The 17514-nt window shown below is 49.4% G+C and overlaps 1 protein-coding gene across 1 annotated transcript in view; it reads left to right on the top strand.

Moving 5' to 3' along the window:
* Positions 1–2180: 2180 nt before the first annotated feature.
* Positions 2181–17514, top strand: part of CTDSPL2 (CTD small phosphatase like 2) — a 32743-nt gene continuing 17409 nt past the window's right edge. The window contains exons 1-2 of the mRNA XM_015873289.2: positions 2181–2335; positions 15400–15608. Of these exons, the coding sequence (XP_015728775.1) occupies positions 15417–15608 (192 nt within the window). The 5' untranslated portion in view covers positions 2181–2335; positions 15400–15416. The remainder of the gene's footprint in view (positions 2336–15399; positions 15609–17514) is intronic.

The raw sequence follows: 17514 nt of genomic DNA, 5'->3' as shown, positions 1-17514 counted from the left end.
ACAGCTGTACCCACCGCAGCCCTGCGAACACACACAAACCAAGTGATGTTTATGCACTGAGAGATGGGTTTCCTACTGACTGGAGATCTAAGGGAAAAATCAAAAGCTTTATTCAAATGCAATGAGAAAAATCTATCGTCTTTCCCCAGGCTACATCTGAACAACCTGTATTAACCTGTGAGAACTGGTGCCCAACTATTTCATCCCTTCTTAAAGACATCCCATAATTTAAAGGTGTGAGACATTCACATTTTGCAGAGGGCGCTGCGTTTGGAGGAGGAAGAGCCTCTGCCTCCAATTCCTCACCATCTCCCCCCACATTTCCCATTGGAGGACATACAGGAATGTATGAGCACCTGCTGAACGTGTGCACCTACCTGGGAGCTCCCCATACAAGGGAAGCTCCTGCTTCCCCCTCTCCATCTCCAAAGCCCAGGGCAGTAATGGATGGATTTCCAGCAGGCAGCTTTTCCCAAAGCTTCCTCTGAGCTCAGGGTGTCTTAAAGCAGAGCTGCTGCTGAGCACAACTTCCTTCCAAAGCAGGAAAGCGGGGGGTTCTACCTGGCAACACAGAAGTGCCAGCGCTGCAGAGCATCCTGCTTCACTTATTAATCAGACTGAAGAGACAAGGTGGAAACAGACACTAATTAACCAATGAGTTGCTTTTTTATTCAAGGTTCCGAGTTTACACTTTCATACAGACAAAATCATCAACAGTGAAGAACACAAAGCCCACAGAACAAAAGAGCTCTTGTAAAGCAAGCACTTTGCAATGCAAGATTACATGTTTTCAGCCATTCGCAGCACGATCCGCCTGGAAAACACACGGGGTTGGCTGGGCTGCACACAGGTTGTCATGCACTTCTGCTTCACTTCAATGATATCTGCAGCAGACTCTCTGCACGAGCAATCAGATCCTGAAAACTGCTGTACGAGGCTGAAGCAAAGCAAACCCCTGGGGTGCACTCTGCTGTACGAGCTGCCCGAGGCCAATACGGAAACAGGAAGAGGAGCCAGCTCTATTATCTGCCACGTTCTGGTGCAGCTACAGAAAGCTGGCACCCCCGCGCTCTGCACACACAGCCACTGAGTGCCCACTGCAGCCTCCGGTGGATTTGCCTGAACAGACACGTGTGTGTACTTGTGGTGTGTGGAGAACTCACCGCCACCCTCAGCTGCACTCCAAGTAGAGTGAGACCGAGTGCTCCCAGTGCCTTGTATCACTGTGCAGAGACAGCGCGGTGCTCTGCAACAGCTACAACCCTCTGGCTGCCTCCAGCACCGAGCACACCGTGCTTCCAATGCAACCCTGGTTTAAAGACAAGGTGTGGGCACATACATGTATCAACTGGATTACACTGGGATTTTCAGACACACAGAGTCAGGGCTATGATATGTGTGCAACAACTTCATGCCAATACAGAAATGACAACGTTCCCAGTCCCTCCAACTAAATCTGCTTCCTCGAGAAACTCAGGTAAAATCAGTTCTATGACGTCTCCTAAGAAAGTGGAAGTTCTGTGATATAATGTACCTCATACAGTACCTCATACAGTACCTTATAGCAATACCTCATACAGAACCTCATACAATACCTCATACAGTACCTCCCAGCGGTAGCTCCCGGCAGCCCCTCCCAGCGGTACCTCACAGACCGCCCCTCCCCTCCGCCCGTTCCCTCCCCGGTTCCCCCTCCCCCCAGGTCTCCCTCCATTCCGCTCCGCTCCGCACCTCTCTCCCTTCCCTCCTCCCTCATCCTCCTGCCGCCATCCCGCCCCTCCCGCCCCTTCCCGCTCAGCTCATCTCACCTCAGGGCGCTGTGTTGCCGCCGCTCGGCTCCAGAGGCGGTCACCGCCGCCGCCGCATCCGCCTCCTCCTCCACCTCCTCCCGCTCCTGGCGAGGCCCCTCAGCCCCGCGGCGCTCCGTGCCGCCGCCGCAGCCGCTCCCGGCCGGGGGAAGTGGAGGAGGAGGAGCTGGAGGCGTCGTCCCGTCCCGTCCCGTCCCTGGGCCCCGCCGCCTCGGGGCGCCGCTCCCCGCGCGAGGCCCCGCTCCCTCCTTCCCGTCCTGCCCCGCCGCCGCCGTGCCCGTGCCCCCCTCCCCCGGCCGGGCTGCGCCTGCGCGGCGGCCCCTCTCCCCATCCGGGTCCCTCCGTGCGGTGTAGCAGGTCGGTAGGCGGGAAATGGCGACTGGCTGCTGAGCGGCCGCGGAGCGCCGAGCCCCGGCGGCGGTGTAAACACAGCGCCGCCCGCACGGCCCGGCCCGGCCCGGCCCGCACCGCCCGCCCGCCGGGGACTCGGCCACCGGGGCCCGGCCGCCCGGCACCTCGCACCGCAGGTGAGTGACGCCGTGAGGGGTCCCAGCCCGGGATCAGGTGGGCGGCGCGGGGCGGCCGCTCCGGAGCGCGCGGCGGAGCCTCGTCCGGGCCCTGCGGGAGGGGACGGCGCGTCCCGCGGCGCTGCGCGATCGTCCCGGCCCGGCCACGGAGCGGGCTCAGCCCTCGGCTCGTGCCGTGCGGAGCGGGCCGTGCCGCTGTCACCCCGCGCCGCCTCCCCGCCCCGGGCCGAGGCCTGCGGGGCGACCCGGGCCCTGCGTGCGGGGGGCGGCGGGCAGGACGCGACCCGGCCGGGCCGGCTCCGGGGGCCGTTGCGGTTCCCGCTCCGCTCGGGCCGTGCCCGCCGCCGGGAGCCTGTTGCTGCGCGGAGCCGGGCTCCGGCGGGCGGACGGCGGGGTTCCTTCCTCCCGCGGGGGACGGCGGCTCGGTCCCGGCTCGGTCCCGGCTCGGGGGCGGCGCGGTGCTCGGTGTGACCGCCCGCCGCATCGCTGCTCCGCTCCCGCTGCTCGCTGTGATGGTGCAGCACGTGAGGGCCGGTTCGGCGCTGTTCGGGTGGGTTCTGCCCCGACGTTGTGCTTTGCGGTGCTGGCTGCGGCTCCTGAGCCGATCCCGAGCTGCTGCTTCTAGTCGCGTCCCTTTCAGTCCTCCGGCTGGTTGTGCTGCGCTTCTGTAAGTGATTTTGAGGTGCTGTGTGTTGACTTCGCCTTTCTTGAGAAGTTTCCACGGTTACGGTACGACGAGCCCTCGAAGGGGACCTTTAGGAGTCACCGTTTGCGCTCTCGCCTTGGGAGAGTTGCGGCCTCTTTTGTCGTTTCTCCGTCGGTAAAATGGGGATAATAATACCTCGGAGAGTTGTTACAAGAAGTAGTTAATGTTTGTAGAGGGCTTAAAAGACCTAAGTGTTATTAATTAAGCCCCATGACACATTAAGGTAAGAGTTAGTGAATCAGGTTTACACATGGATGAACTGAGGCAGGAAGAGATTATGATGTAGCCGGAGTAACGTATTGGATCTGTGACAATAACAGAAAACAAGTCGTAACTGCTTCATGCTGTAGGCACAAGCGAGCAGTTCCATACAAGAGCTACTTCCAAAACCATCTCCCCTCCCTCCGCTGCCCCCAGCCGCCCCAAACCGAAGCTCTTCTGCCTTCCCTTTGCCTGTGGGACTTCCAGGTGAATGGGTGGCTCCAAGGACACTTGTGGCTTCCCCACTTAAAAGCAATTCAACGGTTTTCATAACAAGATGTATGTTCTAGGCTGCAAGCCAAATCCAGACTCGAATTCCATAAAACATTCTCCACTTTTCCCCTGAAAACATGATGTGGAACTTAGTTAAGACTTGATTGTGTTCCAGTCAGCAGAGCATGCACTGAAGCTGACATTCCTGTTTCATCTGAAAAGCTCCTTCGTGAAGGAGAAGCCCTGTTGTCGTCCTGTTGTCATCCTGTTGTTGTCCTGTTGTTGTCCTGTTGTCGTCCTGTTCATGTTAGGGAGCTCACTGTTTGCTGAAGATGTGAACATTCCGCTTATGTTGGACCTGTACGTGTGTCTTCATCATTTGAAGGTGAATTTCCAGCTTCAGGCTTCCACTCCAGGCGCTGATTCCCAGCACACCGACGTGACTGTGCTGTGGGCTGAGCCGTGTTACGTGATACAAAATGTCCTGAGCTCTGAAGGGGAGCTGCTCCATCTCACCAGCTTCTCCATGGCGTATTGGCATCCACTTTCTTTGATCACTTGTAGTGTTGCCAAAGTTGACACTGACAAAAACACTATTATGCAGAAAACTGAGAATTGCTTTTTCCTCTTCTGACAGTTTTCAATGCAAATATCTCGCTCCTGTGTAAGAAACCTTCCCATAGGTGTAAGTGGAGCAGTAACTTGGAGTACTTGCACACTTTTACTAATACTGAAAGTCGAGCTGTTTTGGCAGGAGCTCCCAAGAAAAGGCAGAGCAGCGTGTATGTATCAGGCAGGGCTGGAGTTTGGCAGACATGTAAAATGAATGTGCATTTCTAGACATCTGTACGCTCTGACAGCAGCTTCAGACTTCTTGCCCGCTGGAAAGGATACCTGGAGGTTCCAGAGCATCTTCAGGATGTCTTTAATCTCACAAGTCAAAACATTAAGGCTATGAAACTGGAGATGCCCTTTCCAGTTGAAGAGTTTGTGGCCCCTCACTGTTCAGCCGCTGTCGAGCTCTTACCTACACACGTGGTTTGAGTTTTTGGGGAGCCAGTTCCTAGCAAACAGCCTTTGGATGTGGCTGATACCAGCACAGAGTAGTTGGGATCAGAGGCTGCGCCCTCCCTGCCCAGCTGTGTCTCCGTTGCCCACTGCAGGGGAGTGTTCCTCTAAACAAGTGCTGTGATTCAGAGCTGTGAGCACATTGAGCACATCAGATGTGAGGATTCTTACTCCTGTGAGCCCACAGAGTAAAGAGCCAAGTCAGAATGAAATTCTTTCCTTAGCAGTTTGTGTTCCCACTACAGCACTGGCACCGATCCCTTGTACATTTTAAGTGGAAGGTTGTTTTTCTTCTATTGTACGTGAAGAGTTCATTTGGTGTTTATACATCCCAGACAAGTCTTCAGAAAGTGCAAATCCGTGCCATAAGCACGTTGTTGGTGAATCAAATAGAGAACGGCTTGGTGTTGTCAGGGGGCAGAGTGCTGGGATTGAATGGTGCTCCCTGATCCTGGAGGGGAGCATTGAGCTGTGTGGGTTGGCTCACCAAGAGGAATTGTCCTGCTGGGAGCAGGGCAGCATTTAGTGCCCGGGGTGTTTGCTGGTGAGCAGTGCCAGGTGCAGCGCATCACTTCTGCCTGCTCCCAGGAGAACCCACACGCAGATGCTTGACATCAAGCCAGCATAACATGTTGTTTGCACGTCGCGTTGCCGAGATAGCGGTTATTTATTAGTTTAGAAAAATAAATATTTTACATTCATAGATGACATATTCAATAACACTTGAAAAATTAAGCATGAAATCATCCCCATCTGAAGCAATCACAGGCTGGATAGTTGTTTTCCAGTTGGCAGTCTTAACTTTTGGTAAATAGATTACTTCCTAATCAGATCAGATTCAATAATTACTTTGATTAAAGTCCTCTTAACTGTGGAAAAGAAGTTGTTTCATCTCACCTCATGATCCAGGGAGAGCAGTGAGCACGATGGTCTGGTACAGGAGAGCAGTGAGCAGGATGATGGTACAGGAGAGCAGTGAGCTGAGTAACAGGAAGCCTGAAGTGTGTTCCCACCTGACCAGAAGGATGCAGCTCCCTATGGGCAAAGTTTGATGAGTGTTCAGCCCCATCCATTGGATTCATGTGCATCTGGGTGAAAATAACCCCACAGCCGCTGTCTGGAAGGCACCTTCATTCCATCCGCTTTAATGAGCTCTCTGCCCACAACATGGGGTGGATGCTCAGGTTGCTTGTAAGAGACAGAAAGAGAAGTTATCCCAAATGGTCCAAACTCCTGAATTGAGGTGTTTTTTGTTAGGTGAACAGTCGAGGTAGAGGGCATGAAGCACTTTGTCGTTTTGAATATAAAATATTGTAGCAGTGTAACTTCAAGATAAGGATTATGATGAAATGAGGCTTAACTGAAAGGAGCTGTTAACTCCAGAGTATCGAGAAAGGAAGCTGTGTGCTTACCTACAGTAGTACAAGGCTAAAATAAATATCCTCCCATTCACTGCTGATACACAAGGTGTATGGAGAAAAGTTACACAACTAAAACATTTGGATTGGAATTTACCTACATATGCAAATACATACACCTATATATACAAACATGCAGCACAGCACGTGTGTCATTATCAGCAGAGGAAGGCGAGGAAAGTGATACTGTAGGGCATGTGAGCATGACTGAAGCCTCCCGTGAAAGAAAAGGAGCCCGCCTTGATTTAGGCTGTGTCTAAGGATGGCTAATTGAAGTTAGTAAATTAGCAGGAGCTCGGATCAAATCAGAGCCGTTCTGTGCAATTTGGCTTTAGCTGTGCTGATTCAGTGGAAGTCATAACTCAGTTTACTTTAGGCCATTCTAAAATATGATTGCTTTCATTCACCCTGCATTTTAGGCGGTGCTAATTAGAGGAAGGCAGGTAATTCAGTCTCAGGATTAGGCTGTACCACAAGGGCTGTGCTGGCACAGCGGTAGCCGCCTTGTTAGCGGTAAAACCCTGCACAAAGGGGTTCCGTGTGCCAGCACAAGTTGCGCTCACACTCACGAGGAGGCGTGTTGCTTTAGCTGTGTTTGATTACAGAAAATCATCATCTCCTCCTCGCTTTTCCATTCCTGCCGGCCAGAACAGCCCTGGTTGGACTCATGGCAGGGCGCACTGGGCAGGTATCCTTGTTCTGGCCAGGGCTTTGCGGGTACCCGTGTCTGCAGAGCACCAAATGGCAGCATCTGTACATCCCTATGTCTCACTGCATGTGGTGGGATCCTGCCTCACCCCAGCAGTTTCCTCCAGGCTTGCTCTTCTCTAGTTTACCTCTCAGAGCCAGTGTGTTGTATTTGCTGATTCAGGAAGGAGTGGGCTGACGAGGTAGCAGGGCTGGTGTGTGGGTTTGCCTTTGTGCTCTCTGTTTTCCAATGCCCTGCTCACACTGGCAATGTCCCTTTTCACCCTTTGCTGACACCTTCTCTCGTTCTGTGCCTGCTGAATCTCCCTGGGGTACAGGAGCTGCCCTGGCTGTGGTTGAACACCTTTGGGCTGCATTGGGTCATATGGTGCTGCTGCATCTGCTGCCTGTGCTGCATGGTGAGGAGGTGAGTGGATCACGAGGGTGTTAGTAGTTACATGGGCAGCAGTGAGGCTGTGTGCTTTTGCCAATGTGAGGTACAGCAGAGGGCCTGCAGCATTAAGGTTTGCTTTCTGAGAAAGAAAGGAGGTAATTTGTACATAGCAGAAATACATGTGTGAGTGTTAACAGTTCTTACAGGCCTTGTGTAAACTGGATTTAAATAGTCCATGTTTGGTTGAATTGTGTGGCTCAATTTATTTGACACCTTCTTAAACTCAAGACCAAGCAGTTGTAACTAAATCAATTTAAAGATGACTGGGAGGTCTCTTTTGTTTTGCTATCAAAATGTGAATTTGGAAGAAACTTTTGGAGAGCTGAAGGTATCAGAAGTGATGCTCCTGGACAGCAGTAATGACTGTATTTAGAGCTCCTTAGTTGTATGTTGCTTAGGAGCACACTTAAGGTGCTTGTGGTGTGCTCTGTGCAGCTGAATTGGCTCTGCTTGCAGCAGGTGTGTTGGAACTCATCTACCTCGTTGTGTTTGTTCTCATCCAAAGGCAGTGTAACAAACTGAGTTTTGTTTTATAAAATCTATGGCTGATAAGGATGTGGTAGAGTCCCTTCTTTTCCATTTCAAAGCACAGTGTTTTCAAATATCACTATGTAAGAGCTTTGGTCCTTTGTAGTGTTCAGGGACAGACGATGCTGACCTTTAGTGTGAATGCTGTGCCCAGTGTTTTGCCTTCCCAAGCTCTCTTCCTGAGCTATTTTGTTGTCATATCATGTCTGAAATGAGGATTCTTCCTGGAAAGATAATTGCAAGCCAAAATAATCCATCTAGCCACTCGAACAGCAGAGCACGTGGAGGTTGGGCTTTCCATGGCCTCACACTGTTGGTTTTCAGGCAGCCTGTAGGATCGTGTTGGAGATTTCTCTCCCTCTGTTGGGTTGGGTCGGTGCTGTGAGCAGTTCTGCAGTGACAGGGCAGGACGGGCAGCCACGGCTGTGGGCAGGGTGATGAGATGGGCCAATGGAAGCCAGGCTGTAAAAAAAATCAACAAGTGCATTAGGAAAAACTCACCAATGTTTTTGCTAAATAATACCGATCTTCAAAGCGTGCAATGAAAGGAAAGGAAAGGAAATGAAATCCTGACATCAAATGCTGTTGCTTTATAAATTTATGGCTGAATAATCTCTGTTAAAATAACTTGCCAGCAAATACAAGAACCATTTAAAACCCAAGTGGTGCCAGTGGCCACACCAACAAAACAGCCTGGCAGCAGGCTGTGGTCCTGAGCACAGCACAGTCAATCCCTGCTTCAAACCCTGCTGCCCCTGCTCACACCAGGAGAGCAGTGGGGCAGGACATTGGGCCCAGGCTGTGCCCCACAGCTGAGCACTGCCCCATGGCAGGGCCCCATTCCGTCCTGCTGCTGGGGCAGCCCTTGCTCCTGTGTTCCCTTGAGCATCCAGAGTGCTGTGCTGCTGCTCCCCCCCATAGCCACGCTCAGGATTACGCTGCCAGCTGAGCAGCTGTGCTGATCTCTGTGGCTACAGGTGGATGATGGTGGCACGCTGCTTTAACCCTGTTTAACCCCAGGCTTACTAGAATACTGCTGTGGCTGCCCTGTCCCCTGCTGGGAGCTGTGTGTTTTCATTCTGATCCCCATTCATGTGTGGAAGTGTTTCAGTTTAGCAAGCTGGCCTGAAAATAAAGCGGGCTGGAGGGACTGCAAGTGCCAGCTCTGTGCTGGGGAGGTGCTTCAAAATAGAGCGTGGCTGTTTCCTAATGTGAGCTCCCTTTGGAGGGGCTGCACTCGCTGCTGGTGCTGCAGAATGACTTGAAAAAGGTCCAACAGCTGTTGAAGCTCAGGGCTGGTGTCAGCACTTCTCTTTCTTGCAGATTTCTCTATTTTATAACACGTAAGTCGGATTCATGGGGCAAGTGTGGAGCTGAACGGACTTGAGCTGTGTGTTCCACTCCGCTGTGCTGGTGCTGTCCATGGATCTGTGCCCTGTGAAAAAGCTGCACGTTTCCCTTTTCTCTGACTCAGAGTCTCCCAGGTTTCCAGGCACACCGAGATGTGGCTGGTTGTATGTGTGTGTGTGTGTGTGTGTGTGTGTGTGTATTGTTCAGTGTGTAAGCCAGTACTGTATGCAGTAATAACAGCCGGACTGGAGCTGCTGCCTTCCTTACAAACATCACCTTTCCAAAGGAAGGGGACAGACAAATAGATGTTCTCTAACAGCAGAGCAATGCCCTGCTTGTTTGCAGGACCGTATCTGCTGCTTTACTGTAAGGACACTATTTCCTTGTGTCTCACACATCTTGAAGTGTTGGCGAGATGTAAGACCAAATGGGGGCAATTAGATTGTGAAATAAATAAGTGAAACACGGGGTAGAACCAAAGAAGGCTGTGAACGTTATGGCATGTTTGAAGGCTGGTGTGGCTTACAAAGCTTGTGCTGCTGTTGCTAAATTGTAGTTATTGTGCTTTGCATAACTGGGATATTGTTTAGAAAGCTCACACACCTTCGCACTGAGCAGCCTGCGATGTTTCCTGTGTGTTTTTCACTCAGAAGGAAAAGAAGAAAAAACTTTTAGTGAAAGCAAAAGTACGGTTTGTTGTCACGGTGCCAGACACTGGTTGTGAGTGAGCTGCAGTGTGTGTGTGTGTGTGTGTGTGTGTGTTGTTGTAGCTGGAGAAGTGGTTGTGCAGGGGCGCTACCAGGAGCTGCTGCAGGTTTCTGTGCGGTCACAGCTTCTGCCAACATCCCGGCTGTGCTGCTCAGGAAGTGTCGGCCGACCTGTCGGTTACAGGCGTGCAACGAGAGGGAGCCGACTTCCAAAAATAGGCTCCTGTGTGCCTGGCAGCGTGGATTAAATGTCCGCAGGGCGCAGCGTGTCCTGGGCAGCTGCTGTGGCAGGAGCCCCTCGGAGCAGCGCTGCTTCTGCTGGGATTTGTTGCTGCTGCTTCCAGCTCGAGCGCTGCAAACTTTGATTTGCAAACATCCCAGCTATTGGTGAGCGCCACAATATCCAGGGATGACTAATGTAAAATTCTTGTCTTGGCAGCATCACAGACTGTAAATAATATCTTTCTGCTGCAACAGATTTGGGCCGCGTTCTGAGATTAGCTGTTCTACAATTAACTCTGCTCTCCGTTTCTCTTTGTTGGTTGGTGTCTGACCTGAACTGAAAGGGCTGAATTAATGACAAGTGTGTACCCGCAGTCACAGAGACAAATATCTTGGCCAGGAGGGAATAAACTTTGAGTTCCAAACGCATGCAGTGCAATCAAAACAAAGCCTTGCTAGCGCAGCAGCGGCAAAACAACGGTGCCTGGAAATAGGATTGTGAGAGCAGAAGAATATGGTAACAGAACAATTATTTTTAGGGCCAATTATAAGAAGCCTTCCTCGTCATGCATAGCAAAATCTTGATGAGAACAATGATTCTCCTGGGGGGGGGGACACTGACTTCAGGAGAGCAGAGCCACACATTGAGCCCCAGCCTGGTACATGGAGGGATTGCATTTAAAGGAGTTTTGCTGCTTTCATAGACTGCTGTCCTCATGTTTTGCACTTCCCTGCCCTGCAGTGGCACTACTTCAGTCTCCTGCCCCATGACCTCCCAGCTGATTGATGGCTGTTTCTCACATTGTGGAAAAACATGCCGGGAGATTGGGGAAGGGGGACAAGCAATGTAGTATGTTGCAAAATATGAAGCACATCAGCTGGAGTAAGATGAAATTACTGTAATTTTCCAGGGCAGGAGAATAAACTGGTTAAAGAAAGGCCAAGAATCTTTGAGAGGGAGACATCTCAACACCTCTGGACCAACAAAAAGCATTTCCTTGAAGCTGATGAGGCGCCATGGGGCTGGTCTGCATGGGAGGCTCTGTGAGTGATTTCCTGGGCTGCGCTGTGGCTGTGGGTAGGGCTGCCACTGTGCTCACCTTATCTCAGTCCCGTAGCTCTCCCTTCTCACCAGGCACAGGCTGATGTCATTTCATTTCCTCTGGGTTTCCCATGGTGACTCAGGCTTCTGCTTGCACTGCCATGAGGTCAGACAGTTCTTGACAGGATCCCCAGTGCTGTGTGGATGGACTTCAGTCCCCTCAATGAATGTGTTTCCTTGCAGGGTTGTTCCTTCCTACTTTGAAATCTGGGTCACATCGCAGTAATGAAATGTGCTGATGAAATACAACTGGTTTTATTTGTTTAAAAGGAGATGGGAGTCAATATTCTCCTCAGTTCCTCTTTCTGTGGACCTGCTTGCTGCAATCCAGCCTGTGTGTCTGGGAATATCTGGATGAAAGATGTGATTTCTCAGCACAGCTCTGGATCACTTGAACTGGTGGCTCTGAGGCTTCATGTTATTTCCCCACTCCAAACCCAGTGGCAGAATGCAGTTATGTTTGATAACAGCTCAGCTTTGTGTGCTCTGATCCCATGTCTGTCTGTATCTGCAACACAAGCTGCATGAGTTGGCATTCCTGCTTACAATCTGAGGAGTAAAGCAGTTGTGCTGCCTTCTTGCCTTTGCATCAGGATGTTCTAAGTGATGTTGTGCAAATAGTACGGGAAGAATATTGTGGTTGTTGCAGTCAAATGTATTCCACGCTTTTCAGCATGGTGTGTATTGCAGGGTGAATTTGTCGTACTTAACGGTCATCATCTCCATGATGGCAAAAATTCTTGTATGGACACAGTCTCTCAGAGGGTAGAGCAGCTCACTGGCTTCCTTTTGTCACTTGGGATACAGCTGTACTCGGGCATATGAAAAAGTACTCCATCACTCCATGCCGCATCCACAACAGGAGGCTGATGTAATCCGTGGCAGCAGAAGTCACTGCAAAACGCTGAGGATCCCAACACAGCCGGGCAGTTCTGCTCCCCTTGGGAAGCACAGCCCTGGGGCCAGGCAGAGCAGACCTGTGCCTGTGTGCTGCCACTGCTCACCTGGCTGCGGTCTGAAGGGTCCTGCACGGCTCTGCCTGTGCTCACAGCTGGAACCCGCTGTTTGCAGTGCTGGCAGCTGGGTGTTACTGCTGAGTGCTGCGGGAAATGCCGGAATCATTTAACGCTGTGATTTTCAATGTTCTTGTCAGTTGTATCTTCCTACTGTTGATCGCTATTGTTCTTTCACCGTCTTAAACCTTCTCCTGCATCAGAACACCTTAAACCCTGTAATTACGTGTGCCGTACCTGATTTTCCTTCAGTATTTTTTGGAAAAATAGTTAAAAGTATAGTACTGGGTGTGGTGGGACAAGAAGTCCTCGTGAACTCAAGAACATATGGAGATGGGCTCTAGTTAGAGATCCCAGTCACTCGCAGGGATTTTGTCCCATAGGTGCCCATTCCTGTGTGTGGGATGATGGCACGGTTGATGGGCAGTGAGCCCATGGGTAACGTGGGTAATGCAGAAAACAACCTGACTCATTCAGTGTTTGGTGTGTTCGCTGTTCATGCATTTGCTTCGCTTCGGGCTTGTGATGTTTGGGTAATATTTCAGTATCAGAAATGGATGGAAAGCAATTGCGCTGTTATACGGTGAGAACTCTGAGCTGCTGGAAGGGTCCTGAAAGAGGCTGAAGGGCCAGGAATTAGTTGGGGTCGGTAAGCAGCGCCCTGCATACAGTGAACGTCAGAGCTGTTCTGGCTGTGGCTGTAGTGCAGCTCCTGGCACAGCGAGCGGGTCCAGAGCAAGGAGCTCAGCCTGGCATGTTCCCTGCAGCTGTGTGCACCCAGTCCTGTGCTGCAGGGAGGCCAGCAGTGCAGTGGGTGAGTGGTGTGCAGGGCTGGCTGCCACAGCAGGAAGGAGCCAGGCCCGCTGGTGGCTGTTTGAGGGCACTGATAGCTGGGCTGGTAGTAGTGTTAATCTGCTCGCTTCTCTGTGCTGGAGCCCTGCTGGCATCCCTGCTGTATAGATGGAAGAGCTGCCCATATAACTGACCAAATGAGAGGGTGCTTTCAGGAAAAGAAAACAAATATAAAAGATTCCTGAACAGGTCGATGTAGCAGCAAACGAATCTCCCTTTACAAAGCCTGGAAGGACTGGAGCTCCTGGGAGAGCTCTAAGAATGTTTTGAACATGGCAAAGCAATGTTGTTTTTCTCTAACCTCATTCCAGCACATTGCTAACTGTTTAGCTTGAACGCTGATATATTTAGACTCCTTGCTTTAAAAGTTTAATGGGCATTTTCTGTCTCAGGCTGTAATTCCTGTTAGGACCCGGTCAGCACTTCTTCCAAATGCAGGAATGCTGAGGAATGTTAACTGGATTGGGAATTCAGCCACCTGTGGCAATGGTTTGGTTAACTCGTGCTGCTCAGTCAATGAGAACGTACTAAAATATAATACGCTTCTGAATGCTTCCAAAGTAAAGATGTGTTCTGTTTTGTGAGGTGTCCATGGCTCATTCCATCTGCTGATGTTAGATCATCTTGGTGCAGACATGCACTAGGAGCGGATGGCTGCTGCTGTGGGCTCTTCGCAGCAGAAATTAGACACAAAAACATCTGGCAGCAACTTGTAAGGAAGCAAAGTCGTGATCCAAGCTCTGATAGCGCTTTCATTTTACTTTTTTTGCATAAGAATGTTGTTGTTAACCTTTTTCCCTCTTCGTAAGGAGGAACAGAAAACTGGGTCTAAATCCTTGTGGATGGTTTTCATTCTTCTGCATGCAGGTGAATCTTTTAAGCTAAATGCAACTTCTGGTGCAAGTATTAATACTGAAAGTATACTCGTGTGGGTCGTGAGTTTTAATGGCTCTGTTACTGGGGGGCTTAAGATTACAGGTAGCCAATTCTTGTACATTTAGACTGTGGTTTCTGTCTTCACACTCCTGGAACTTCAGCCCCCCTCTGCCGTAGCTACAGCAGTCATTTGGCTGCCCTGACTTCACTTCATCCGAGCTGTCACTGCTGTTGTGTTCTGTGCTGATGGAAAGCGCTGGCCATGTATGTATGAAAAACCAAGTCCCGTGCTTGTCAGCAGTGAACACAAATACCACGTGTAACTGAACCATTGAACTCCCGGCCATACCCTTCAGCACTCCTGCTTTCTCAGAAGCCTGTCCTCAGCTGTGCTGTTCTTCCTTAGCTGGAACTCCTTTCATTTGAGACTGGGACGTACCTGGCTGCAAACCAGCCCCAGTGACTGCAGTGCTCAGGCTGGTGGTGAGCAGCTGTCAGTGCTGCTGGCTGAGCTGTACCTGCCCCAGCACTGCCTTTAACTAAACAGGAAAGCAGTTGTTGCTGCATTACCCATATTTTAGAATTGTCAACTATTTATCTATTCGGCAACAAGTTACATGCTAACACAGGTAGCTTCTAATTCCTGTTGTGATAAGAAGATGCATTTCTTGAAGAAAAAGAAATAGCTCAGTGTTGCGATTTAGCTTGGCTGTTACTCTGAGTGGTGCTTCAGCACACTGCAGCTCCGTTGGGTTTCAGTGCAATACAACTCAGACGGATTTCTTGCTGCTCCTTTTCTCTGCTCCCTGTCCAGCATGGGAATAGTTTGAAGCACACGAGTCCCATTCAGATCATCCTGAGCACAAGCTCCATCCAGCTGCAGCAGGCTGATGAGCAGCCCAGAAAGGCCGTTGTATTTGTGCTCAGGTTTAACTGTAGCAGCAGTCAGTCCACCTGAAGGCTGGAGATTAACGTGACACGTTTTCTGAAATGGCCTGTTGCTCTGCTCTAATAAATGCCGCCTTTGCATGAATCTTCCTGTGGTTTAATCTCATTCCCAAGTACCGCTGTATTGAAGATCGGTCAGGTTCCTTTGGCCAGCTGCCTTATCCTCACCCATGCCTAATGCATAGTCTCACTTATGATTCCTTCTTCTGTGAACTCTTGACGTGAATTTAGATTCATGCTTCATCTCAAATTTAATGTGGAGACTTGAAATGTTGTATTGTGAGGAATGTGGGGCTGGATAGCGCTGCACAGGTCACTGTATCTGGTTGTTGGAAGCCAAAGACAGCGGGCACCATAAAATCCTCTCCATCTTAAACGCAGAATGTTTTGTTCCTGCTACTCAGGCTGCAGAGTTATGCAGTGCTCTCATTGATCTGATGGTTAGATGCGTTTGCGGCCAGATTATATTCATTTGTTCTTCTGCCAGCGTTGTGCTCCAGCTTAAATAGCTCTTCTTTCATTTAAATGAGGCTGTGTATGTTTGGGGGTAGAAGCCCGTGCATGAGAACGTTGTCAGTGTTACATCACTTCTTCAGTTCATGAGCTGAAGCCGAATACATTTCCTCAATGACTAACTGCACTTGCTTTTCCCTTTGTAGCTTTACATGTGGTACACATGAAAATGAGGCTGAGAACGCGGAAGGCTTCTCAGCAATCAAATCCAATTCACACGCAGCGTGCTCAGAGGGCGAAGAGGAAACACTCGGAGGTGGAGGAGAGCCTGCCTGGCGGCGGGGGAAAGCCACAGAAAAATGAGACGGGCCTCCTGTCTTCAATCAAAAAGTTCATTAAAGGCAGCACGCCCAAGGTATGGTGTCAGTGGGTTTCTTCTTTGGTTTGTTAATGGTGTCAGATTCTGGGAATGGTTCTATTAGGAATAAATACAAATAGGTAATTGGAAAGGTAAAGGCAGGGCTGAACCACTTCATCTCGTCTGTGTTGGCCCATACAGAAACCTGTGCTTGCTGATCTTCACGTGTTCAAACGTGCTGAAAGGAATTGTTGGGGGAGAACTCAGTGTTACTTTGATGGGCTGAACGTAACCTTGTAACTGCTTTAACAACCGCTTTATTCTGGGAGGAGGAGCCGGCTGGAAAAGGCTCCTTCAGTCCCAGCAATCCAGTGCTGACATTGTGTAGCTGTAAATGGAAGGAACAAAAGCAACCAAACAAAAAACCTGAAATGTCATAAACCAGCAGATACAGTGTCATAAACTGTATGGTTTAGAAAAACAAAAAGGATTCAAATTCAGGATCATTTCCTGTTTTTTTGAACCAGGTGTTGAAAGGAAAACTTTGCAACAAGGTGAAGCTGAAATAATTTTAATTCACATAACAGTGTATTAAATTGTCAGAAATATTGTGAAATTTAACCTTTACCATGTTAATTAATTACTTATCATGGAAACATTGAGGTGCTGACAAAAATCCTTCAGTAAAAAAAAGTAACTGGTTGAAGCCATTTGTGTTTCATTTGTCATTAAACCGGGGCAGCGAATCCATTTTACGTGTAGCATCTACAGAGCAGGACTGTACAGCGCCTTGGCTGCAAAACCACAAGCTGAAACATAAGCAAAACATTTTATGTAGGAATTCAAAACTAAAATGTCTTGTTTTCTTTGTCTCTTTCAATTGCTGACTCCTCTCTCCCATACCTTTGAATTACATTTCATTCTTTTGTTGACAGTTTTTTTTTAAATATAAAATGTCCACGTTTTCTTCTGTTCCCTTTCATGTCCTCTCCTGTGTCTGTAGCAGAACTTGGAGTGGCTCCAGTGGCATTAGCTCGGCACGATACTGATACTGCCGGGCTATCTTCCAAAGCGCTAATGACTTAACAAAGTAGTCTTGTGGCTGCCATGGAAACATTAGGACTCTTGAGATAGTGCATGTGTGCAACTTTGCATAGCAGTTCGTTTATGGGTACGTGAAAATCTCCATCCCTGTAGATATGATATAGATTTATGGCCACATCTTCAGAGCTAGTGTATCTTGATGATTTTGCCGATAGTCATAAATCATTTATCTGGAGTGGTATAGATGGCTCGTTGGGAACATCCCTTGAGCAAACAATACTGAAAGAACAATAATGCTGTTCCATTGGAGAAATGAGAGACTGACGTGTGGGTGCTGCTGGCTGCGCTGTTGGGGTCTTCCAAATCACAGCTCCTGTGGAAGACAGGAATCCTTGTGGAATACGAAAGTATTCATTCACAACACGACAAATGGGATACACCAGAAAGACCTATAGGTGCATGTGTACAGGAAGCACTGTTAGTATGATGAAGTTTTAGAAATCTGAAATATTATGGAATTTGCAGTTGCACTAAACTTGTTTGGTCTGGGGAGTTGTAGCCCTAAATAAATGGTGCTGCCTGATGTGCTGTGCTGTCAGGACCTTCTGAGCCGCTTTAGGCCATTCATTCACACATACAGACTTCCTGGAAATGTAGCAAAAGTGAATGAATGGCTCATGGGGGTGTGACACTGCCACGTCCCTTATGGCAGTTACCAATTATAGCTGGCTATATTGAATAGATCGTGTAATTCATGCAAACAAGCACTTAATAGATGTATTTAACTATGTATCTGTGCAATGACATTTTCATTGTATGAACCAAGTAGAATTACAACCTTGTATGTAATTTCATCTTTAAATTCTAGCTACAAACCACTTGAACTCTGACAGTTTTGTTTGTGATAGTGTCACACTCT

Source organism: Coturnix japonica, chromosome 10 (assembly GCF_001577835.2).
Source record: "Coturnix japonica isolate 7356 chromosome 10, Coturnix japonica 2.1, whole genome shotgun sequence".
NCBI classification, from domain to species: domain Eukaryota; kingdom Metazoa; phylum Chordata; class Aves; order Galliformes; family Phasianidae; genus Coturnix; species Coturnix japonica.
The sequence above is the reverse complement of the archived record's forward strand: the minus strand, read 5'-3'. Positions and strand labels throughout refer to the sequence as shown.